General features: G+C 34.9%; 1 protein-coding gene across 1 annotated transcript in view; it reads right to left on the reverse strand.

The window, feature by feature from the left end:
• Window positions 1-19,895: 19,895 nt before the first annotated feature.
• The window catches only part of LOC142349644 (muscarinic acetylcholine receptor M2-like), a 223,185-nt gene continuing 217,267 nt past the window's right edge, over window positions 19,896-25,813 (reverse strand). The window contains exons 6-7 of the mRNA XM_075401356.1: window positions 20,830-21,179; window positions 19,896-20,232 (exon numbers count right to left, since the gene is read on the reverse strand). Of these exons, the coding sequence (XP_075257471.1) occupies window positions 19,984-20,232; window positions 20,830-21,179 (599 nt within the window). The 3' untranslated portion in view covers window positions 19,896-19,983. The remainder of the gene's footprint in view (window positions 20,233-20,829; window positions 21,180-25,813) is intronic.

A 25,813-nucleotide genomic window follows, 5' to 3' on the forward strand; every position in this document is an offset into this window, starting at 1 on the left:
TAAAGTTAGCATATTAGCTATTGGATATCAAATGAGGGGGAAAATGGCAAAGTCAAGTTGATTGATGTACATTATAAGAGAACACTTGCTTCGTTTCAATTGCGTGGCTCAAAGACAAGAAAACATCAATCTAAAGTTTTAAATTTTTAAAAAATACTTGGTGTGGTACTTTGTTTTGACTAGTGGTTTAACTCCCCTCTATTAACTCTGTGATGCCCTTATTAAAGATTTTGAATAGTTTATTTATTTCATCATTTCCCTTTATAGAAACTGCAGGCGTCAGTTCCTTGACTTCGACTTTCAAGCTAATTCTTGCTAAATTATTTGAAAAGTTTTAGATCTGCGTTTGTCTGAGCAATAATAATGGCAGGCTTTGTTGTGACGCTAATTTTTCCTCCATTTACAGTTTTCATTTACTGATTACTGGCTTCAAATAATTCGATGAAATCACTGTTTCTTTAGTTTGTGAAATGTGCTGGGAAAAATTCGGACCTTTTTTCTCAATTTTTGTTATTCTTCGTCGCATTTTAATTATAGTGATTTTTCTTCACCTTTTAATGATAAATTTAAAATTAAACTCAAATGTCAACTTTTTTCAAATCTAACACAAGTTGTTCGGGAAATATGATAAGCTTCTATTTCAAATGTTTTTTGTACATTAAATTTTATCAAAATTGATAAAGAAAGCTTTAAAAGGACTGATAAAACTTTTCTACTTGAATTTTATTATCATCATTGTTAGATGTGCAGAACATTCTCGACGAATAATAAGTAATGAAGGACACAAAAACGTGAGCAAAAGATGGAGACAATTTTTAAAAATAGATTTTCGTCGAAGTAATTGAAACCGTTGACTACTAATTCAAACCATTAATTTGAAGAAATTGTGATATATCGAGAAGTGGCGAACTTTGCAACTTAAGTTAAAACATCGAAATATAAAGAAAATTTTCTTACATGATGTTTGGTGATGTGAAATTGAATAATGGCTTCTATTTTGAACCGAATCGTCGTTTCAAATTCGTTCATACCACAAGTTTATCAGTATACATTAACCATAAATTTGTGTGATAGATTCGGTCTTCACACCACCAGATATGATCAGAAACCAACTCTCCGACCCTCCCAGAAGATAGAAATGACATGTTCTCAGGTAGGGAGAGCAATGTGTTAAATGCAAAAAACTGCACTATTATTTACCGTATACGGCAAGGGGAAAAACTTGTTCACAACTAAGGTGTAAATTAACCCATATCAGTTTATCCATATCTTGACGGATCTGTAAATTTTCATACTGATACGGACTATAAATACCTGTGAAGTTTTGTACATTTAGGCCATTTTGAATTCAATTGTTAAAATAATGAAATTCTTGGTACTCGTGCTCGAGACCACGACAATGGTGTCCAGACCACCAAACGACCGACAAACCTTGGATCTGCAGAATGCTGAATCCTGTACTGCGTGGATCAAGTCGTTTGTGGCCAAATGTTGAGCAGATAAGAAAGAAGACAAAGTCAACACCGACGGTACGATCATGGACCTACAGGTAACAAATTTCTTTCTTAGTAGAAGCGGCCAGGACGCACTTCTTAAACTTAGGAGCCTTATGAGCCCTATAAAATTGTTAGCCACTCCTTTTAAAGAGATCAGACAAACTATTCAAAACTATACTTCCCCTAAAGAGAGAGTAGAAATGGCAGAAAGGGCTAAATTTCTCTCCGTTGTCCAAGGCGTTGGAGAATCTTACGACGATTTTCTAACGGGCCTCAGAGAAGAAGCACGTTATTGTGACTCCGAAAAACTTGAAACAGTAACCAACCCTGAGGAAGAGTTGGTAAAAATTAAATTTATCTCAGGTTTGAGAAAACCTGAGTTCAAATTAAGACCATTAGACGGCATTAAAACTAAGCCAACGATGTCTCTGTCTGAAATGACAGAAAGCTTACAGTTCAGAAGTCAAGCAGTGGCTTTTGCGAGTTCGTCACTAGGTAATAGACCATTTGTAATAAAAGAGGAAGTGGGGATACAACTTCAAAAAGACCTTCAGAAAAATTCACTGGTAGTAAAGGCAATGGTAACGAACAAGAAATGTAACACCTGTGAAAAGGTGGGGAACTTTTCGAAAATGTGCAGAAGTAAAACCCAGCGTAAGTCAGGTAAGTCTGACCAGCACAACAATTTCTTCGAGGAAGAAGGTAAGTTGTCTGGTCAAACATCATCCGAAATGGAGATTCGAATCTACTATACACGGGAAAACGTGTTTAACATGTCGGTGACATGGGAGTATATTAGAGTAAAAGACCGTAAATAAAATTGCAAGTTGATACTGGTGCTGACACTACCGTGATATCATCATTAATATGGACTGAGTTTTGTAAATCTCAGTAAAATGGGAAAGTCAGACGTCTTGAGGCCTGTGACGGTCATTAACTGATGCTTCTGGAATCAAAACCATGTGATGTTGAGTGGAACGGAAGCAAGTATAGGCAACAATAACTAGCAGTTGTGCAATCCGACAAAAAATTTGGGCTACTTGGGAGAGACATACTGCCCCAAGAAGGCATCAATGCAGTGATTGATGAAAGACTACCTGCAGTCAAAAGATACAAAACGCATGTGAGACTCATACCGGGATCACAGCCAATGTTCTGCAAAGCCAAAAAAACCTCTACCCCTCCAAGAAAGGGTCAAAGAGAAGCGTGAGACAATGGTAAAACAAGGCATCCTGGAGCCAGTACAACCTGGTGGTGTCACAAAAGCACCACCAGTAGTGTGGCAGCGGAAGAAAAATGGAGCTCGGAGACTATGCGTGGACCTGAAAGTTCACATCAATGGCAAAGTTATGGACGAGGACTATCCAATCCCAGACATGGAGACCATTTTGCATAAGCTCCTTGGGGCCTCTTACTTTGAAAAAATTGACTTACCAGACGCAAACTAAGAAATTCAGCTGGACGAGGATGCAGAAGAAATATTCACAATCAACACATCGCAAAGATTGTTCAATATCTGCAGGCTTCCTCAAGGCCTAAAGAACTCTTCATCAATCTTCCAGAATTGCATTGAGTTAACTCTCAAAGGAACCAAGGGTGTGGTCATCTTCCAAGACGACGTCCTGTTATATGGAACAACAAAGGATCAATATGAGAAACGAATGCTTGCAGTCAAGAGTCGGCTACGTGAAAAATTTTTTACCATCAATGAGAAGAAATCCAACTCAAAACCAGTTTTAAGCCCTTACAGCTTGACGAACAAAGCAACCGTGACAACAGAGGCCTCAGAAAAAACTATAGGCGGGTTACTCTCACAAGAAGGACATCCTGTGATCTACGTCTCGGGGAAGTTGTCACAAGCCGAACGAAAACATTCCAATATTGAGCGAGAGACACATGCAATTGTTTTTGTGGTGAAAAGATTGAAACAATTCCTACTCCGAAAAAGGTTCACTCTGCAGACTGACCACAAACCTCTCAAATATCTCTTCGCCCCAGACGAAGAAATTTCAAAATCAGCACCAGCAAAAAATTACGAGATGGGCGATAGCGCTGATGGGATTTGACTTCGAGATGAAATATACACCCGGAGAAGAGATCCCCCACGCTGATGCTTTGAACATACTAGACTTTTTGACGACAACGATGACAACAATAGTCGAGTCTGCTTTGCTCTTGACAATATCTACTTCGTGCAATTCGACCCAAGCAGACGTCAAAACTGACTGGGTCCCCAGGTCTATTCTTTTAAGATGTCACCAAACGAATAAAAAGCCGCATCTGGAAACAGTGCTCAGAAGCAGAGAAGAGATTTGAACAACAGAAAGACGCCTTGACCCTTCACAATCGAATCATCTTTCGAGGAGTTGTGCCTTTGACTCCACCCAAACTAAGACCCATGGTGATAGCCAAAGCTCACCCAGGCAAAAATGCAACTGAAACCGGCATCAGTCAAGATCTCCTTTGATATAGTAGTAAATGTAGGGAATGTCAAGAAAACATGCCTAGCCTTTGGAAAACAGTATCTACTTGGCCGGAAGCTGAAGTTTGGGAAAGACTCCACATGGAGTGGGGCTACGCTAAGGATCAAGGTAATATCTTAGTGATAGTAGACGCTGAATCAGGTTAGATAGAAGCCTTCCCTGCGTGAAATAGAACCTCACAAACAGTGAAGGTGCTTTTGAGTCAAATCTTTGCAAGATTTGGGATACCAAAAATATTAGTATCAGACAATGGTCCTGAGTTTGTGAGCAGTGACCTAAAGCAATGGTGTGAATCACTGGGGATTAAAAGGATGGAATCTCCCATCTACCATCCAAGAGCAAATGGGATTGCTGAACGAGCGGTCGAAACAGTGAAACGGTCTTTTCAAGCCTGGAATCTAATCAAATCTGAATGTGTCATTCGGCGCTTTCCTACAGCGGGCTTTGATGACACATCGGGACACTTCCAAGACGCGGGGCAAAACTCCTGTAGAACTGCTACTGGGACGCAAAGTAAGACATTCAGCAGTCACTGATTTTGATCTGTGTGAACGAATCCTCTTCAAACCGACGAACAGTTCATCAACGGCTCCAGCTACTTTCATTATCCGTAAAGGAATGAACACTTCGTTCATTCAGCCGGAGAATTCATACAAGACAGTGCTTGTTAGTGACAACCAAATTGCACGGCTGGAACCTGACGACATCAAGACTGAATCAACTGACTCGCAGTCTGAGAGCAGTAGGGACGACATAGACGTGGCATTGCCCAACTCTACTGAAAAAACCTCAGTAGTTGAAGGGGAACAACATTCAGTGGCCACGAGAACTTCAAGCAGAATTAAAAAAAACCAGAAAGATTTGGAGAAGCTGTTCCTACAAACCTGCTTGAAAAAGGAGGCAGGATGTGATTTATCGAGAAGTGGTGAACTTAGCAACTTAAGTTAAAACTTTGATTTATAAAGAAAACTTTCTTACCTGATGTTTGGTGAAGTTAAAATGAATAATGGCTTCTAAATTGAACCGAATCGCTGATTCAAATTTGTTCATACCACAAATTTATCACTGTACATAAACCATAAATTTGTGTGATAGATTCGACCTTCCCACCACCAGATATGATCAGAAACCAACTCTCCGACCCTCGCAGTAGATAGAAATGATGTGTTCTCAGGTAGAGAGAACATTGTGTTGATACAAAAAACTGGACTATTACTTGCCATATACGGCACGGAGAAAAACTTGTTCACAACTGAGGTGTAACCCATATCACTTTATCTATATCTGAACAGATCTGTAAATTTTCTGATTGATACGGACTATAAGTACCTGTGAAATTTTGTACATTTAGGCATTTTTGAATTCAATTGTTAAATTAATAAAATTCTTGTTACTTGTGCTCGAGACCACGACAGAAATGTTCCTTCAGCACAAAGCAGATGAAATCTCACACTAGAAACGATCAGAAAAAACAACAAACAGAACTTTCAATAAGGAAAAACTTTGAAAAAATCTTTTATTTTTTTCAAAAGTTTTCTTCTTGAATGCTGAAAATATTTAGAATCCCAATAACTCATCCTAGCAAATGCAAACAGGAATTGATTATTTTGAATACAGTCATTTTTTTATCAGCCTTGAAGATCGTTGACAGATTAGAGAAATAGTGAAAAAAAATCGTCAATTGTGGAAATGGGACTTAAACGTTTTAGAAGATCAAGTAAACTGATAAACGCACTTCTGTCTCAGAGCTCTATTTGTGCCATACAAGTTTAGAGAACCTTTGCTATGAAGTTTATCAAACTCAGAGCTCTTTAAAGGTAAACAGTGAATTCTTTTAAGACAGCTACCGAAAAAGTTGTTATGGAGGATCAAATTAAGGGAAAAATATCAAAATCAATGAGGTTTTGTATAATTAGTATAATCAACAGCATACAAAATTCGGCACGGGAACAAAATTCTCGCAAAACTCTGTTACCTCTCACGTACGATGTAGCCTTTACCACCATCATGCGACTCATGTTTTTACCTGTACTGGTACGGCGTGATTTAAATTGATCTTAACTGCTTCTATATCAAACAAGTTTTGTTAGTCCTCCTTTATAAGTAACGATGCTCAAATAAAACCCAAGTTCTATGATTTGTAAAATTAGAACGTAATAATAGCCGATTGATGAAATGCTATTTTTTCTTTGATTTAAAGAGAAAAATATACATTTAAACAAAATAAACGCATATCAAATCAAAATCTAAAAAAAAATCTCGAATTTGTCTCGAAGTTCCAAAAAACAACACTCCTAACATTTCTCTTCAGTGAAAAATTAGACACAGAGAGCTTTACTTATATACCACATATGCTACCCTGCGGTGTCTCAAAAAAGCTAAAAAGTGTCTGAAGAAAAAAGAAACTGCGACTAGCTTAATAATCTCCCATATTTTTTCTCGAAGAAGTGGGAACAAGAGAAATACGTTATAGTTGAAATACGGCCACAGGTACTAGGAGGGGGTAGATGAGTGCGTATTTTTTATTAGACAAAGACTACGACTCATATTAGGCATAGTCTATTCAGATTGAGTGTAGTTGACTCAGTTTGATATGTCTATTTTGTTTAAGTAGAGACAGAGATTTGTATGGCTACTATACTTACACAAAAAAAGAAGCAGAGCTTGATTTTTTGGGGTCTCCTTTTCACAAAATTTTGAGGACGTTCATGGGTTAGAGTTTCAAAGAAATTTCAGTGTGTAACGCTCCTAGGAGAAGTCAGATCAGCATCTGCAGTGGACTCGTAAATTGGGCAATATTTCAGTTTTTCTAGGAAAACATTCTAATTGGGACAAAAACAACTGAAATATAATTCTTGCGCTGGTTGTTTTCTATTTAAAAAAATCAATTTTCTATAATACTAATTCAGCAAAATTCTGGTTAAGCAAGTTCAGAAGATTCAGTAGTACAGAATAAACGACTACAAAAATGGAAAATTGTACCATTTTTAAAAATCTAAACGTCCTTAAATGGAAACGCAGCCTTTGATTGTTGAAATTCTTCAAATTGTAGAAGAGAGATCTACGGTTTTTCATCACTTGTTAGAATTGTTCCAATAACTATTTTTCCAATTGTTGTCTCTTCATCTTTCCAGAAGCACTATGTAAGCTTCCATGAAGTATTCTTTTAAAGCATCTTATATATTTTTGGAGAACTCTGGCTCACGTTTTCATGCTTCTTATGTTTCGGCCTAACAGCTAAAGGAATAGAAAATGTTTTTGTCATCCAGATGAAAGTATTTAGACAGAATCTCTACCTATCTCAACTTTTCAACTTTATTAAAGGTCTCAATCTATTTTTTCAAAAAAAACCGTAAAATGGTTCCAGCAAATGCCATTTTAGCTTCGAAGGAATTAAAATACAAACAACTAGCGTTCATGACTTTCGAATTTTGTTCAAACAAAAATATTGTGTGGTGGTTGAGAATTTCTATTGATAGGAGCGGTTTGCTGAACTGTCCCATTCAAAACATTCGGGTAAAAATTAGGCTGCATTTTTCAAATTTTGAATTTTTGATCTTCTTCAAAACAAAGCCGAGCTAAAATGAATTCAGAGTCATTTTAAAATTGAAGAAAACTGCCAGCTTTCTGAAAATTTAAATCAATATTTGGTTAAATGTCTTCATTTATTGTTGACAGTTTTCTCTAAAATTTTTTAAACAATTTTTCTGTCCGCCTGGCTCACGATGTTCGACGTTGCCGGCTCAGGATGTTGAAATTGCCTCTAACTGAAGAATTTAAAATTCAGCTCAGGTGGTTCGGCGGCCTTAGCCTCCAACAAGTTTTGAAAATAATTCCTAAGTATTGTTTTTCACTAAGTTAGCCCTCAAGGCGACTTTAATTCTCTTAAAGAACTTCTGCCCTAACTAACTTATAAAAAAACGGACAAAATCCTTTAATTAAAGAAAGTTAACTTACAACAACTAACATGTAGTACTTATGCCTACTGAGAAAAATATATCAAAAACACGCCGAAATGTAACTACGAACTCTCTGTCCTACCAACAGAAAGGAGAGACTTCACTTGCAAATTTAAATTGAAAAGAAGCTCTGAAAATCTACAAAAATCAAGCGGTATATATACTCCGCAAAAGTAAATAATAGAGATATATTCAAGTCTGATTTCTTTTTTTAAAATAATCTGATGTGAAAAAGACCCAAAAATTCACATGGTTGAAACCATTTCATACCATTTTTAGAATATAACCCCTATTTCGGTTCTAGAAATCTAAGTTTCATAAGATTTTCTAAATCTGTTCACATGAGACCAAGTCAAAACTGCCATCACTTATCAAGATGAATATTTGCTGAATAAAACGCCTATAAACTCCTAACTTAGTTAGCCATTTCAATTTGATTCTAATTCAAATCGAAACTTCTGAGAAATAACACATGGTTAGTACTTTTGCCATTTTCTCTTAAGTTTTCCTAAATCTTCTAAGATAGCTTAAGTTAGAAATTCCATTTCTACACCACCCTCTCGGAGTTAACAATTCTCTTGAATGGTTTTAATTAAAAAAATTAAAAGAATTACATTAACAAAGTAAAAGTTTTAGCGAGTCTTTGGTCTCCTTATCATCGTTTTGCGCATACAGAAGTTCAGTAACGTCCTCGAGTTTCTCACTCGTCGATCTCTGCAAAATTCCTTTATTTCGCACAACCTCGGCTGTAGTGTCCTTCCTGGCCACATCTGTTGCAGATTACCCGAATTTTTTATTGGGAATGCTGGTCACCTATTATCACCTCCTGTCCCCTGGTCAGGTGCTCGATTGCCCGCCGCATCTTTTGCTGCCCAGCAAGAAGCAAATCCAGAAGATGGGCAAGGCATTAGACTTGAGGATGAACATCCCCGCAACCAACGATGACAATGATGATGATCGGTGGAGTACCACAGAAACAGTGGGTGTGCGCGCGACCAGAGAAATGGCAACGGAAACCAAGATGGAGGAAGTACACTTGAACCCGGTATTTCGAAACTTCTGAGAAATAACACATGGTTAGTACTTTTGCCATTTTCTCTTAAGTTTTCCTAAATCTTCTAAGATAGCTTAAGTTAGAAATTCCATTTCTACACCACCCTCTCGGACTTAACTATTCTCTTGAATGGTTTTAATTAAAAAAATTAAAAGGATTACATTAACAAATTAAAAGTTTTAGCGAGTCTTTGGTGTCCTTATCATCGTTTTGCGCATACAGAAGTTCAGTAACGTCCTCGAGTTTCTCACTCGTCGATCTCTGCAAAATTCCTTTATTTCGCACAACCTCGGCTGTAGTGTCCTTCCTGGCCACATCTGTTGCAGATTACCCGAGTTTTTTATTGGGAATGCTGGTCACCTATTATCACCTCCTGTCCCCTGGTCAGGTGCTCGATTGCCCGCCGCATCTTTTGCTGCCCAGCAAGAAGCAAATCCAGAAGATGGGCAAGGCATTAGACTTGAGGATGAACATCACCGCAACCAACGATGATGATGATCGGTGGAGTACCACAGAAACAGTGGGTGTGCGCGCGACCAGAGAAATGGCAACGGAAACCAAGATGGAGGAAGTACACTTGAACCCGGTATGCCTTGCCCACAATGGAAGCGAAATACCGGGTTCAAGTGTACTTCCTCCATCTTGGTTTCCGTTGCCATTTCTCTGGTCGCGCGCACACCCACTGTTTCTGTGGTACTCCACCGATCATCATCATTGTCATCGTTGGTTGCGGGGATGTTCATCCTCAAGTCTAATGCCTTGCCCACAATAACAGCAAGACCCACGTATTTCTGTCGCCTCAACTGTTTGGTTATCTCCCAAGGAACCAAGGGGTTGTCACGTACACAAGTCTGATTCGCTCTGTCTGCCCAGTTCATGAGTATTTCTCCCTGACGCTGCCTGATGCTGTGCATGGAGATTGACATGGTTTTGAGGATGTTTCTCTATAACATTTAAGGGGTTTAATAGCTTGCCCAACAGAAGACTTTGTCCAAGAGTACGGAGTAAAGAATTTTCTTCTTTAATTTAAAACAACTATTGATAGCTATTTTCTTTATCAAATTTTCTGCGGTCGTGAATTTTGTGAAATTTTACTTGAAACAATCTCATCCAAAAAAAAAGAAAATTATATAACAAACAGGTGATTTTAGAAAGAAATTGAGTCAATAAAAACTATTCCACTGAAAACGTTCATAACAAAAGCGGTCAACAATTCGCCCTTTGGATAACCGTGCCCGGACATATATTGTTTTTCGGGGCAGTCAACCGATTATATCAATCGAGGACTGATATAAACATGGAATCTAGGCTTTTGCTATGACAAAACACTCCCTTATTCAACTGGTAATTAGTGAAAGTTAAAAGAATTATTAACTCAAAGCTTCGTTACGAGAAATCTTAAACAATAAAAGAGCTTTTAAAAACCAATTTAAACACTTTACAAACTGTTAACAAGGTTCGGAAACTTCATCGGCGAAACCTTAATAACGTATAGTCCCTATCAAATTTTTCTCAATCCCACCTCTGTCGTCAATTTAGAATTTAAAATTCAGCTAAGGTGGTTCGGCGGCCTTAACCTCTAAAATCAAACAAGTTTTGAAAAAATTTCCTAAGTATTGTTTTTCTCTAAGTTAGCCCTCTAGGCGACTTTAATTCTTTTAAAGACCTTCTGCCCTAACTAATTTAAAAAGAAAAACGGGCACAATCCTATACTTAGAAAAGTTAACTGACACCAGCTAACTTCTAGTACTTATGCCTGCTGAGAAAATTATATCAAAAACACGCAGAAATCTAACTACGAACTTTCTGTCTTACCAACAGAAAGGAGAGATTTCACAATCTACAAAAATCAAGCATTATATATACTCCGCAAAAGTAAATAATAGAGATATAATCAAGTCCGATGTCTTTTTATAAAAATTAATCTGATGCGAAAAAGACCAAAAAATTCACACGGTTGAAACCAATTCATACCATTTTTAGAATATAATCCCTATTTCGGTTCTAGAAATCTAAGTTTCATAAGAGTTTCTAAATCTGTTCACATGAGACCAAGTCAAAACTGCCATCACTTATCAAGATCAATATTTGCTGAATAAAACACCTATAAACTCTTAACTTAGTTAGCCATTTTAATTTGATTCTAATTCAAATCGAAACTTCTGAGAAATAACACATGGATAGTACTTTTGCCATTTTTTCTTAAGTTTTCTTAATTCTTCTAAGATAGCTTAAGTTAGAAATTCCATTCCTACACTACCCTCTCGGACTTAACTATTCTCCTGAATAGTTATAAGTAAACAAATTAAAAGAATTACATTAACAAAGTTGAAGTTTTAGCGAGTCTTTGGTCTCATTATCATCGTTTGTTGCATACAGAAGTTCAGTAAGTTCCCTCGAGTTTCTCTTTCGTCGATCTATGCAAAATTCCTTTATTTCGCACAACCTCGGCTGCAGTGTCCTTCCTGGCCACATCGGTTTCAGATTAACCGATTCTTTTTACTGGGACTGCTGGTCACCTATTATCACATCCTATCCCCTGATCAGGTGCTCGATTGCCCGCCGCATCTTTTGCTGCCCAGAAAAAAGCAAATGCAGAAGATGGAAGCAAAATTCCGGGTTCAAGTGTACTTCCTCCATCTCGGTTTGCGTTGCCATTTCTCTGGTCGCGCGCACACCCACTGTTTTTGTGGTACTCCACCGATCATCATCATTGTCGTCGTTGGTTGCGGGGATGTTCAACCTCAAGTCTAATGCCTTGCCCACAGTAACAGCAAGACCCACGTATTTCTGCCGCCTCAACTTTTTGGTTGTCTCCCCATCGAGCAGTCCTTCTGTAAAAATCCGGCTAGCTGATCTATCCAGTTCTGCCTCTGCGCACAAGGGGTTGTCACGTACACAAGTCTGATACGCTCTGTCCGCCCAGTTCATGAGTATTTCTCCCTGACGCTGCCCGATGTTGTGCATGGAGATTGACATGGTTTTGAGGATGTTTGTCTATAACATTTAACGGGTTTAATAGCTTGCCCAACAGAAGACTTCGTCCAAGAGTACGGAGTAAAGAAACTCTTGAATTTCCTTCTTTAAATTAAAAAAATTATATATCAAACAGGTGATTTCAGAAAGAAATTGAGTCGATAAAAACTATTCCACAGAAAACGTTCATAACAAAAGCGGTCAACGATTCGCCCTTTGGATAACCGTGCCCGGACATCTATTGTTTTTCGGGGCAGTCAACCGATTATATCAATCGAGAACTGATATAAACAGGGATTCTAGGCTTTTGCTATGACGAAACACTCCCTTATTCAACTGGTAAATAGTGAAAAATAAACGAATTATTAACTTAACGCTTCGTTACGAGAAATCTTAAACAGTAAAAAGAGTTTTTAAAAACTAATGTAAACACTTAACGAACTGTTCACAAGGTTCGGAAACTTAATCAGCGAAACCTTAATAACCTATAGTCCCTATCAAATTTTTATGAATCTCTGCCGCCAATGTAGATTTTAAAATTCAGCTAAAGTGGTTCGGCGGCCTTAGCCTCTAAATTCCAACACGTTTTGAAACTAATTCCTTAGTATTGTTTTTCTCTAAGTTAGCCCTCTAGGCGACTTTAATTCTTGTAAAGACCTTCTGCCCTAACTAATTTATAAAGAAAAACGGGCAAAATCCTATACTTAGAAAATTTAACTGACAGCAGCTAACTTCTAGTACTTATGCCCACTGAGAAAATTATATCAAAAACACGCAGAAATCTAACTACGAACTTTCTGTCTTACCAACAGAAAGGAGAGATTTCACAATCTACAAAAATCAAGCATTATATATACTCCGCAAAAGTAAATAATAGAGATATAATCAAGTCCGATGTCTTTTTATAAAAATTAATCTGATGCGAAAAAGACCCAAAAATTCACATGGTTGAAACCAGTTCATACCATTTTTAGAATATAACCCCTATTTCGGTTCTAGAAATCTAAGTTTCATAAGATTTTCTAAATCTGTTCACATGAGACCAAGTCAAAACTGCCATCACTTATCAAGATGAATATTTGCTGAAAAAAAAACGCCTATAAACTCCTAACTTAGTTAGCCATTATAATTTGATTCTAATTCAAGCCGAAATTTCTGAGAAATAACACAAGGTTAGTACCTTTGCTATATTTTCTTAAGTTTTCTTAAATCCCCTAAGATAGCTTAAGTTAGAAGTTACCATTTCTACACTTACCACAAACGCTAAGATATATTAAATAATTTTTTACTTGATTACATGGTTTATTAATTTTTGATGTTAATAATTTTGAAAAACGTTGATATTTGCCAAATTACATTTGTTTCTAATTGTTACTTTGTGTCCTAACTGGTTATGTTGAAAATGAAACCAACTTTTTTCTAAGAACGTGTGTTTTCATTTTCTCACACTTTTTGAGCCTTTTTGCGCGTATGTAGAGTCATATGCTTCGTTCGTTATCGAATGCTGATGTGTCGGTAGTCAAGAGCAGACTCAGTGCAGTAAATACTTGAATTTTAAATAAATTTACTGTTGTGCAGATGAATTTGCAAATCAAAGAAATAATGTTATTGCAAGCCTGCATTTTATGTCTTTTCGCTTTTTTCAACTTCTGGTTGTCGTTGAAAAGCAAAATCGCAATGGTGACTTTGAGTAATGCGGAGTTAAAAGTTTGAAATTTGTAAACGATTGTCAAAAGTCAATGTGCAGCCAATCGTTTTAGGCCATTATAAAATATGACTGATGTTTTGAGCTACAATTTCTTTTGTTAGTCTTTTTTGTTGTCTCCTTTTCTTCTTTAACGACAGGTCCCTTCGATTGTCTATTTGTACATAAATGAATTGATTTTACGTTTCCATTTAATAGCTCTGTCTCTTTATGACTCTATAACTATGTATTCTGATAACACGATGACAAGTTTCAGTACTCTTCCGTTAGAGTAGTTTTTTGTTGTCCTGTCATGTTGTCATGTACACCCTTGATGGGCGAAATAGTTAAGCTTGAGTGGTAACCGAGCGATTGGCGAGGAACCTTCTAACAATTTCCTAAACTTGTGACAGATTTTTTCTAATGTTCTCATTGTTTTTAATGTTACGTATTAATTGTTCAATTTAAGACATGTCACCTTGTAAAATCTTCGGCCTGTTTTTATAGTTTTTTAGGAATTGATAGAGAGATTTTGAGTTGTGCTCTTTTTTGCAGTTTTTCGTTGCGGTGCCTCATGGTATCAATATTGATCGGTCTCATTGGCATTTGATATTGCATAAGTGAAAGTTTTTAACGGTTTCAATTTGTAGCTATGATCTTCAATGACTTTTCTGCAATGACTGCAGATACTTTTTAAAAAAGTATTTGTATTTTGTGCTATATATCATTTGTCTTGTGTTTTTTTTAAATCTTCAGCGACGTTCGGCAAATTACATAATTTAATAAAGAAAGGTTAAATTGCTTCTCTAATAAAGCTTAAACAAGTTCATATATTGTTTAGCACCTTTCACAACGTTTGTTTCGTACAATTATCTGTATTTTTCCAGTTTCTACATGTTGTATTTGAGACTCTATTTTGTTTGGTTTGAGACTATTTGTTTTCAGCAAAAAGCTGTTGTTTTTAGTACGTTTTCCAGTAGTTTGGTCTCTAAGTCTCAATGTTTCTTTTTGTTTTGGCTTTTTGATTAAAATTTATTTATTTTTTTTCGATGATTCCCTCATGCAGCTGCAGCTCTTTGGATCTATACTTTTTAGACCATAAGTTATGAGAAAAAATTCTTGCAAAGTAAAACACCCTCGAGCAGCTAAAGGATTTAAGTTCTGAGATCATTGGTTTTGAGGAAAAACTGGCCTACTTATTAATTGTTGCTTCGTTTTTCACTTTTAAGAGATGCCTTGATTATAGTTTTTACATATCAGGAAATAAAAAAGCTTTTGTTTCCAAAATTTTTATTTAAAGTTATTGTTTTGAAAATTGACTGCATTTTTTCAAATATTTGGTCAAATTTTGAACTTCCTCTCATTTCTAATTCATCGTGGTCTCAATTTTATGCTGATTTCTGTTCTACAAAGTTGGTCTTGGGCTTAAATGGTCCCATAATTGAAACCATTACTCAATTTTTTTTATTGATGCTGATAGTTTTTTTTGTTAAAACGATTTCTAAAACAGAAAATGCATGAGAATTGGTTTCAATTTTTGAACAAAACTTTTTTAACTGTTTTTTGTCCATTTTGGTTAAAAAAAAGCTCAATGTGGAAAAAACACTGTAAAAAATTCAACTCATATTTCAAAATCTATCAGGTTTTAATACGATGCATAAACTACTCTTTAAAATTTTGAAATGCCCCACATCTGATTCATTTCGAAGACAGTTAATTCAAAACTTATGTTAAGCAGGTGAAAAATTTTTCTGCAAAAGGACATTATCGAGCATCACAGTTTGACTGAAGAATCAATTCTGAATCATTAAACTCAAATAACTAATTTTTATGGCATTAGAATTCTTCAATCATAGCCTTGTGCGTGTTTTTAGTGCTCAAGTGTTTTGCCGCTCTACTCTGTATCTGTTGAGGGTTTGATTATGAATAGAGTTGTTTCCTAATGTTTTTGTCACCTTTATAACAAAACAATTTTCTTCTCTTGGTTTTTTTTGTTTTATAACTGGCTGAATAAATTTTTTATTTGAAATTGTAATCGAACTTATTGAGAATAAGACAAACTATTGGGGCTTTCGAAGATCGCTGCGATAAACGTTGAGAAAAGAAAATTTGATCCATTTTTTGTTTTCAGTTTTAATGATTATAAGAAGACTATGAGATCATAATAATTTGCATTTACGGTTGTTTCAAATTGTACTCCGTTGACTATAAAAAGCTGTCTTTTTTCGAACTTATTATATGGTCGAACTTGTTTGTATATGGTCTGTTGACTCTCAGAGGGTGTTTTTATATTGATGCTGGTAGTTTTTTTGTTAAAACGATTTTAAAAAAGAAAATGCATAAGAGTTGGTTTCAATTTTTGAACAAAACTTTTTGAACATTTTTTTTTCCATTTCATTATAAAAAACAAAAGATTAGCCCAATTTGGTAAACAACACTGTAAACAACTTACTCCATATTTTACAATCCATCAGTTTTTAATAAAAAGCAAAGCTAATCTTGAAAATTTTGAATTCCCCCACATCTGATTCGTTTGGAAGACAGTTAAATCAAAACTTAAGTTGAGCGGATGGGAAAATTTTGTGCATAAGCACATTACCGAGCATCACTGTTTGATTGAAGAATCAAATCTACATAATTAAACTCATGTAATTAATTTTCATTTGATTCGAATTCTTCATTAATAGCCGTATAGGTGTTGTTTGGGCTCAATTGTTTTGCAAGCGTTTACGCTTGTTTTAGAATGTACTCATTTGACTATTATCAGCTGTACTTTTTTCTCACTTGTTTTTTTATATGATCTCTTGACTCCTAGAGGCAGTTTTTATATTGATACTGATAGTTTTTTTGTTAAAACGATTTTTAAAAGGGAAATACTTGAGAGTTGGTTTTAAATTTTGAGCATACAACTTTTTTGAACATTTTCTTTTTTTTTCTTTTCGTGAACTAAAAAAAATAGCTCAATGTGTTTAAAAACACTGTAATAAATTTAACTCAGTTTTTACATTCCATCAGGTTTAATAAGAAGTATATGCTTTTCTTTAGAATGTTAATTTCCCCCACATCTAGTTCGTTTGGAAGACAGTTAAATCAAAAGTTAGGTTGCGCGGTGAGAAAATTTTGTGCAAAAGCACATTACCGAGCATCACTGTTTGATTGACGAATCAAATCTACATCATCAAAGTCATTTAACTATTTTTTATTTACTTGGAATTCTTCTGTTATAGTCACTTGGGTAATTTTATGGCTTAATTGTTTTGCCGCTTTTTTTCTGTATCTGTTGAGGAATTGATTATGAATAGAGACGTTTTTAATGTTTTTTACCCTTATAACAACGCGATTTTCTTCTCTTGGTTTTATGTGTTTTGTAACGGGCTGAATAATTTTTTTAATTGAAATTGGAATTCAGCTTACTGAAATTGTAAAATGAGCTGACTGAGAATAAGACAATCTATTGTGACTTTCGGAACATGCGATAAACGTTAAGAAAGGAAAAATTGATAATACTTTTTCAATCTCCTGGCTTTTACTTTGATAACTAGGTTTTGTGTTACTTTCTACTTTTTGGGGATTTTTTGTTCTGCTGTTTAGTCATTCTTAACGTTGGTCTCATTGGCGTCTAATATGACACAAATGAAGTTCTTTTATAGTTTCGATTCGAAACTAGCATGTGAAGTGGCATAAAAAACTCTTCAATAACTTGTAATAATATTTTTGTCCTTTAAACCGTTTTTCCTATCTCCTACTTATCACATAATATCTTATTGGCTGTAGGACGAGACAATTAATTTTCTTTAAACATTTTTTTTCATATCTAAAGTTTTAAATATTTTTTTCAATCTTAATGGTTTTTCTGTGATATTTTGACGCTTGTCAGTTTTTAATGTTTTCTTAAATGGCCAACCCAACCACTCAGTTTGAATAATGAGAGGTTAAATTTCTTCTCTATTAGAGCTTATACCGTTTCTGATATGCTTTTAAACTCTTGTTTTAAGTTGTTGACAACTTTTACAACATTCCTTCTGTTCAATTATCGTTGATTTTTTTGGGTTTTTTTGCGCAAATTGCCTCAATACTCAGAATCAGCACTATCGATTCTGATTAATGCTTTTGAATTTTTTTAGTGGTCACATTTGTTAAATATTAGTTGTTTTGTTTGTTTGGAGACTATTTGTTTAATAATAAATAGCAGTTTGGTTTCTAGTCTTTGGTTTTTATTGTCTAAATCTCTACTTTGTGAGTTTTTTTCGTTTTCTATTAAAATTAATTTGTTATTTACTATCGACTCCAGCTTGCAGTTTCCGTTTTTTAGTTTTGAGTTATAACTTTCGTAGTGTTCATAATTCGTTGTCTTCCTCTATTTTTGCAACGACCGTCTGATAACGTGCCTAGAAATCAAAGCGTGGTTTATTTATTTTTGCGTTGAATTTATCTCAGCTGATGAACCTTTGTGCTGGCAAAATCAGTTGTTTCTATGATGAAAAATGTTTTCTTAATGATATTGTGCATTAGATTTGATTTCATTTTTTGAACAAAACGTTTTGATCGATTCAATTTTTGTCCATTCAATAGAGTTATAAAACAATTAACTCATTGCTTTTAACGTTATTGCACTGTTATCTCTGTCGATCTATATATTATAGAGCATAATTTGATGAGACGCATGAAAAAGTTTTAATTGAGTATTCATATTCTCATACTTGCGGATTTTGATTAGTCCGAAACGAAATATTACGTACGAATTTGTCTTATTGGGTTAATGATTTAGAAATGAACTTTAAAATGTACTTTTCCGAGTGCCGTGATCAAAATCGAATACATTGCGTTGAAAAAGTCTTTTAAACTTTGATGTGATTTGATTTTTGAGTCAGAAGGCTTTAAGAACAAAAATATGTGAAATGTTTTTTCCTACAAAAGCGCATTTAAAGTTAGTTCCCAAGCTTTGATTTTAAGATTTTGTAATTTTCAAGCTAAGTTTGTAGTAAATTCATTTTGCATTAACGCCTTTACCTTTATATTGTTGTTATCACAGAAATTTGTGCTGAACTTGACAAGAGTGAAAAAGGAAATAAAGAACCCTTCTTAATGCATTCTGGTGTCTCTGCGAGCCATGCTTCGGGCTAAATTGACTGAATAAGACGTCCTTCAGTTTTCAAACCCTCAATTCAAACCTTATCTTTCATCATGTTTGTATATGGATAAAGGCGCGACAAAATAAGAGACGAAAAATCAAGTCACAAGTGGAGGATTTTTCAACTCTTTGATTTAATGACGCCACTATGAAATAGTCACGTATTTTTAAATGTCATATTAACAAAAGATTTCTCTATCAATTTTGATGATAAGAGCCAATCAGGACGTGGCTTGAATGAACAATTAGTATCATCGAGGAACCAAATCTGAGAAACCGAAGTCATGTGAATATTTTTTCGAAATACAATTTTTAGCTGACTAGATCCTTGTAAATAGATTAACAGACAGCAAAGTTAGGAAGAAAAATTAAACAAACTGTCGTAAAAATTTATAGCTTTGTGGAAAGAAAACGCATCTATGGGCAAGTATTAATGCATTTGCCCATAGTATGAACTGCATTATCCACGGTCATGTATCTGTTTAAGAACTTAAGAAGCAGAAGAAAATATACAGCAAATTGACCATATATAATTTCTCTTTCTTTAATTGTTGTTTCTGTCCGCCGCAGTTTGGGGAGCAACTTTATGATCAACTAAAAATTTTTCAAATATCTGGCAAAAATTTTAGACTGTCACAATTGAATGTTCATCAAGTCGAAAGTGTCTCCACGTTTGCCTAAAATAAAGGTTAATAAATTAGATTTTAATTTTAATTCAGTTGTTGATTACGAAGCAACTGAAATTTTATTATATCAGAAAACAGTGTTTCAAAATCAAACTCAATTATTTTTATGATTCGTTCTTTTTCTCAAAACAGTTAACTTCGGAAAAAAAAATTAAACCAATTTTTAGAGAAAAGTTCATTTTCTCTTGAGAAAAGTTTATTTGAACTCTAACCGCCCTTCTCATCATGAGTTTACGTCTGTCAACAGTTTCGGTGAATTGCGTACTTAGAAGTTAGAAAGGTGTGGTTGCTTAGCCTTTCAATGGTTGAAATGTTTATTGTTGTAGCTTTGTACTGATTCGTCGAAACCATTGATCCACTCCCACCCCCAGCAGGATCATGTAATCATGGATGATCGAGAGCTGTGAACGTTTGAAAAGATGGAAATATAAAAGAAGAGGATAAATTCTGACATCAAAAATTGAAAAGTTTATCAGCAATCAAAATTTTGGTTAAAAAATTACACACTGATTGTTTATTTTTTCGGGGAACGTATCAGCGGTAGAGCTTTCATTTGTATTTTAGTGGCATCATTTTTGTTGGGGTTGTTTTTGCGCTGACTTCTGTTAACCGTGTTTATTCTGTGGCTTTTGTGATGTGGTTCTGCTCTGTTGATTCGCCCAAATGACAATATCCGGATGAAGGTGTTTTTGAACAGGGCGTTTGCAAATGCATAGCACAGTGGATTCAATCCACTGTTTATGTAAGTTAGTAGCCACGTGAACTAAAATAATAAAAAGACATAAACCTAAAAGGAACCTTAACAGTTTATTTTTAGATTCCCAATAAAATTCAACTTATATAAGGCATAACATTGCACTGGCAACAATCTTAGCAATGATGTGAGGCAGGTTTTGTTTTTCAATGTGGATAAGTAAATAAAAGGCGTAAATGCGGCCATTCGCATAATTTAGTGTCACCTTTCAACCTCAAAATAGTTTGTCAATGACGAAAATTGACCTTGAAAATGTGTTGATTCTTAAAACGCCTTATACCAGCTGAGGCAATTTAATATAATGCAGTGATTGCCTTGGAAAAGTAATGAAGGGGGAATTGCAAATTTTATTAACTTATTTAATTAACTTCGTAACAAATTTAAGCGATTTTTTATTTTGAGCGACTGTTTGTACTTTTCCACATTTCGTCGTCAAGGTGAACTCCAACAAAATTGTGGGACAGTAAAACAGTAAAACTGGTGTCAAGGAACGCAGACTAGAAAGCCACAGAAGTATACCCTCATCCACAAACCCAAAAGAAAATACCCCCCCCCCCCCCAAAAAAAAAAATCGAAAAACTTTTATAAAAAAACACATCCTTTTACCTGGTAGAGGTGGTAGTTGACGGTAGTGCTCCCCCAAATACCATTGACAACCTCCGCAATGTTCCACGGAGTCCAGCATATGATAAACGCACCCAGAAGAAAGGTCAGTGTCTTCATAGCTTTCCGGTCATTGACCTTGTGGCTCAGCAGTTTCTGCTGTGAACTCTGGCTGCTGTTTGAGAGACGTTTAAGAGTGGAACGAGGAAAGAGATTGGAGATGAGTTTTGAGGATTGTTTTGAATGTGTGCTGTCGACAGAACGAGAGTTCTTACGACTTTCTTGTGCGTTTGTTTGTGTCTCGCTTGTTGGTGTCACTACGATTTCTGGGCTGCTTATAGCTATTTCTTCGCCTGAACAGAAACGTGTTTTATATTAAATATTCAATGTGCAGTTTCATCAACGCCAAATTTAGGGTCTATATGGCAACTTTATTTCTGAATATATATGTTCCAGTACTGATTCAGTAGTTTTAGCAGGGATATAGTAATGCGTCCATTACTAGGACACTAGGGTCCGGACTACTACTTTGTTTCAAGAGTTAGATAAATATTACACTGGTTATTACAAATAATAATTGAAAAACGTTACTCAGAACTTACTGTATCACAGAGGGTCAATAGAACCCCTAGTTTCGTCAATTTAATAAAGTCTTTTCCGGAAATTTGCCAGTCTGAAGCACAATTGTATATGTTATATACATATTTTTCATTTTAACAACAAAGGAAACAGGGCATCTTTGACAATTACCCATTTTCAGATATCTTCAAGGTGAATAAGTTATCGCAAGCAGACCCGAGCACTTCGGCTAACTTCAATTTGATAGAATAAAAAAAAATTATGACCTGAAATAATTGATCACCCATTGCTGTTCTCCGATAAAGAAGAACTTTTTCAAACAAATAGCCGGAGGACTCCGGAATTAACTCGACGTAAAATAAAACTTAAACCTTAGCCAACCACTAAATTATAGAAGTATTAACTTCATTGTACCATTCAATTGAAAACAACAAACTGACAACAGAAAAATACCAGGAGAATAAGCAAATTATGAAAACTGCGACTCCAAAATCAGTACTTATGAAATATTGTCCCGTATGATTCAAATACGTTTAATAAAAAAAAATCAAGTGATGCGAACCCAAAAACGACGATAGATCTCAAAAAAAAGAGAGAAAAACCGAGGAAACAGAAAGAAATTAAAGCTCGAAAACTAAAAAACCTGTTATATTTTTTTAACAATTGTCCAAAAACTACAAAATGTCCTTGCTTGTTCATTCAGCAACCACGCGGCACTCAAACGCATTAAAAACAATCAAAACACGAGAAAGAATTAAAAACTACAAAAAACTGCAAAATTGTTTAGCTTATTTTATAAAAAATTGTGCTATCAAGCATTTAATTCTTTTCACTTTGAAATAAAAACACGAACATCAACCCTAAATAAACGATTTAATTTTACAAAAAACTTCTGAAAATCAGAAAAACCAGAAAAATTAGGCAAAGAAACTCTAAAAACAGAGAAACTAAATAAAAATGTTGTTCAAATTTTCTTCTAATAAAACAAATTTAGATTGATATTAATTGATCAAAAATTCCACGAATTCACAATAAAAATCCAGTTGCAATCAAAAGTTACCTTAGAAAAAAATTAAAAAGTGCGCAAAAACCGGTTAAAAAGCGTCCAAAACGGCGAAATCACAAAAATAATCTCAAAATTGTATAAAATTAGTATATCGTTGAGATGATCAAAAATGCAGTAAATTGTTCATATGGTTTAGGAAAACCATTTTACCAAAAAATATGAAGAAAACTTAGAAAAGAACAGCTTTGAAAAAGTCGCACGTGATCAAGAAATTTCACTGGCTTAGCAAAAATTTTTTACACTTAATTTATCACTCTCTTACAAAAGCTGGCATAAAAAAGACATTCTCCCTCATCTCCTCTCTCCATTTTTGTTCAACAGCCAATAAAAATTATATTTTTTGCGTGTGTGACATTGACTTTTACATCCTGTTTCACAGCAACTGGACCGAATAAAAAATAGATCACCATTGCAACTCTTCGAGTCGTAAAAAGGTTGCAGGATTAAAACCCTAACACAAATTTGTCTACATGATAAGTTTTGAATGAGTCATTATTTCTCAAGTTATGCTCAAGACATAGCCCCAAATTTTTCTAAGCCAAAGTTTAACTAAGAATTGGCATTCTTGGCAAAAATTAGGACTTGCGATCAGTGGCAATCCGCCTTGTTTTGTTATCCCAGAACAAGCAGGCCACTGGCGAGGTTCTGGTCAAACCTCGACGCTTGTAGCGGATACTTTGGTTAAAGAGAGAACCATTCATCCAGTTTTTGAGAGGAATCTCCTTTCAATTTGAAAACGACCTTTTTTTTAATTTTTAGTTGTGGTGCACTTTCAAATATCTATGGTTAATTGCAAATTAGAGTATTCTCTTATTCATACTTAAGTTTTTGTTGGTATAACTAGGTAGCAGTGTTAATTTATAAGTAGTCGTTAAAAATTAAAATAATTATGCAACTAATTTCTTTTACTTCGACAAAATTTGTTGATTTGTTTTTTCTGCACCATAAAATCCGTTTAATTCTTGTGATAATTGTAAGAAGGGATACATACAATTCAATCTCTTAAGGAAGAAAATGAAGCCTCTTAAACTCTTGGACAATCGTGGAATTAAAATTCCACTTGATTTCTTTTGATAAAGGCACCCCGATATGTGAAAACCAAGAACTTTTAATTTTTTTGGTGCGTATCAAATATGCTCATAATGAAACCAAAAACACAGCAGCATCAAAACCTGGCGATACAAAAGTTTTTTATTTCTTTATCTGTTTAAATTATGCAGAACAGTGACACTCCACATTTTGTTAGTTCAATTATTTGACGCAAGAAGCAGCATCGGCATGAAATCTTTTACATAAACTTCTTTTTGAGGATTAAAAAATAAACGAAAACAACACAAAATCAAAACCGACCTAAAATATTAATTCTGTTGAAGAAAGATTCAATAGCCGATAATTGGTTTCCCAAATCTCTCAAACCTAAAATTTGTTTGTTTAATATGTCAAGGTTAAGCACAATCTCCTGTACTAATAATCTGAAATGCAAATTAGGCATTCTGACTGAGCGAAAAAAAGTTTCGAGCAAATTTTTGCGAATAGTTTCACATATGAATCAAAAGCACAACCCATGACATTTAAAGCTTTTTCACAATAAAAAAACAGATAAATAAAACAACTGGCTTATCGGATTTATCTGATGATAAAATCAGGAAGAAAAAATGGCTGTCCATTTTCCACTTGTACAGCATGGCAGAACTACTTTCGGATGCCTTGCCTTAATGTTTTTCTGATGTTATTTTTTTTCTTTTGTCAATGCACAGAATATGTGTACATTTAAATATTGCCATGTTTCAATATTTTGAGCTTAAAATTTTAAGGACCTTGGGGGTGGATTTAGCGCAATTTTTCAAGCGTGCTGAAGGAATGGCCGTCTTGTAAGATTATGGCAGAAACATAGTACTCTCGCAAGATTCTGGCAGAAATTTTGCTAGAATATGCATATTCTTTCAAGAATCTGGTAGAATCTGCCGGATTCTAGCAAAATAACCATTTGATTTTGACCCGTGCATAGACAAAAGATTTGAAAAATTACTTATAGAGAGCTGCTTATAAACTTTGCTTGTTATTCCGACAACAACTTTAGTGTGGTAGGAACTGTGTACTCAAATGGGATTTTTCTGTTCAGTCAAATTTGGCCGATCGGTATAATCATCGTAGAGAGTTGTCAGTAGTATTATTAGAAAGCTCGCCAATTTTAGAATATGGAATTTAAAAGAGTTTTTTTGAATTTCAATTATTGCTTGGAGTTATCGAGATTTTACATTTTGTGAACACTCGTCCGCCTTTCATTCAAATGTTTGATAAATTTTGTCGCAATTTTCGTCAGTTTTGCTGAAAAAGTTAACTTTCAACGTTAGTGTTGTTGTCTTTATCATTAGATATAGAAAAGGGTTGCCAAATTGTTCAATCCAAGTTAATTGGCTAGAGATTGTGCTAAATGTTTCAAAAGTTAGACTTCCTTCGTCAAAAAAAGACCAAATATGCGTTTTAGCACAATTTCTTTTAAATTTGTTTAAATTTGCAGGAAGTAAACACTTGCAAACTGCCTACAAGATCTTCGTAATCTCACAATGAGAGCCAGTTGTACTACCGCGGGCTTTAGGGGTCTTCTGGAGTTTCAATTTTGCCAGCTTTTTTACAAATTCAATCTCAACAATTATTCAAAAATGGGTTATTTATTTTAGATGTACTAAACAATTTCGTTTAAAACATGATGGTCTTCGCAACTAGTTGAACAATCAGGTGTTTTCTTGGACGCGCAGTAACATTAGGGCTGATTTTGACCTCATCATGGATCTTTACAGCAAAAATTTCTGGACTCCAATGAGGCGCGGCGTTTTTTTAAATTTTTTTATGAAATAACGTTTTTTTAAGCTAGTTCCCGACAAAACTTTTGAAATCAGTGCTCATCTATTGACAGATACAATTTAAAAATCTTTGAGGTACAACAAGTTTATATGAATGGTTTCAGAGTTCAGCTCATGGTCTTTATGGCTTTGAACAATTGTTTCCGTAAAATTTTATGGACTTCTTATGCTTTGCTTTGTTTTGTAGTCCCGTGACTTACTCTCCCCAGTCCAAATCCTAGATCCAATTGGTTTCTTCAACAGGTATAATTTATCTTCATAATGCATTCAGTTGTTCACTAATGTCTTTTTTGATTGTCAACAGATTTGTTTTCTCTTTCAACCTCTGGCGTAGTCTCAGTAAAGAGAGGCCACAACCCTTTTTCTGTGAGTTTTCAACTATTGTCTGAGCTAACGGTTTTATATTAAACTATTGGTTTCTTGGTTTTGATACTACGATTTTTGAAAGTTTTTTTAAGCTTGATTGCACATTTTATAG

This window comes from Convolutriloba macropyga, chromosome 11, assembly GCF_964194025.1.
Source record: "Convolutriloba macropyga chromosome 11, txConMacr16.3, whole genome shotgun sequence".
NCBI classification, from domain to species: Eukaryota; Metazoa; Xenacoelomorpha; order Acoela; family Convolutidae; genus Convolutriloba; species Convolutriloba macropyga.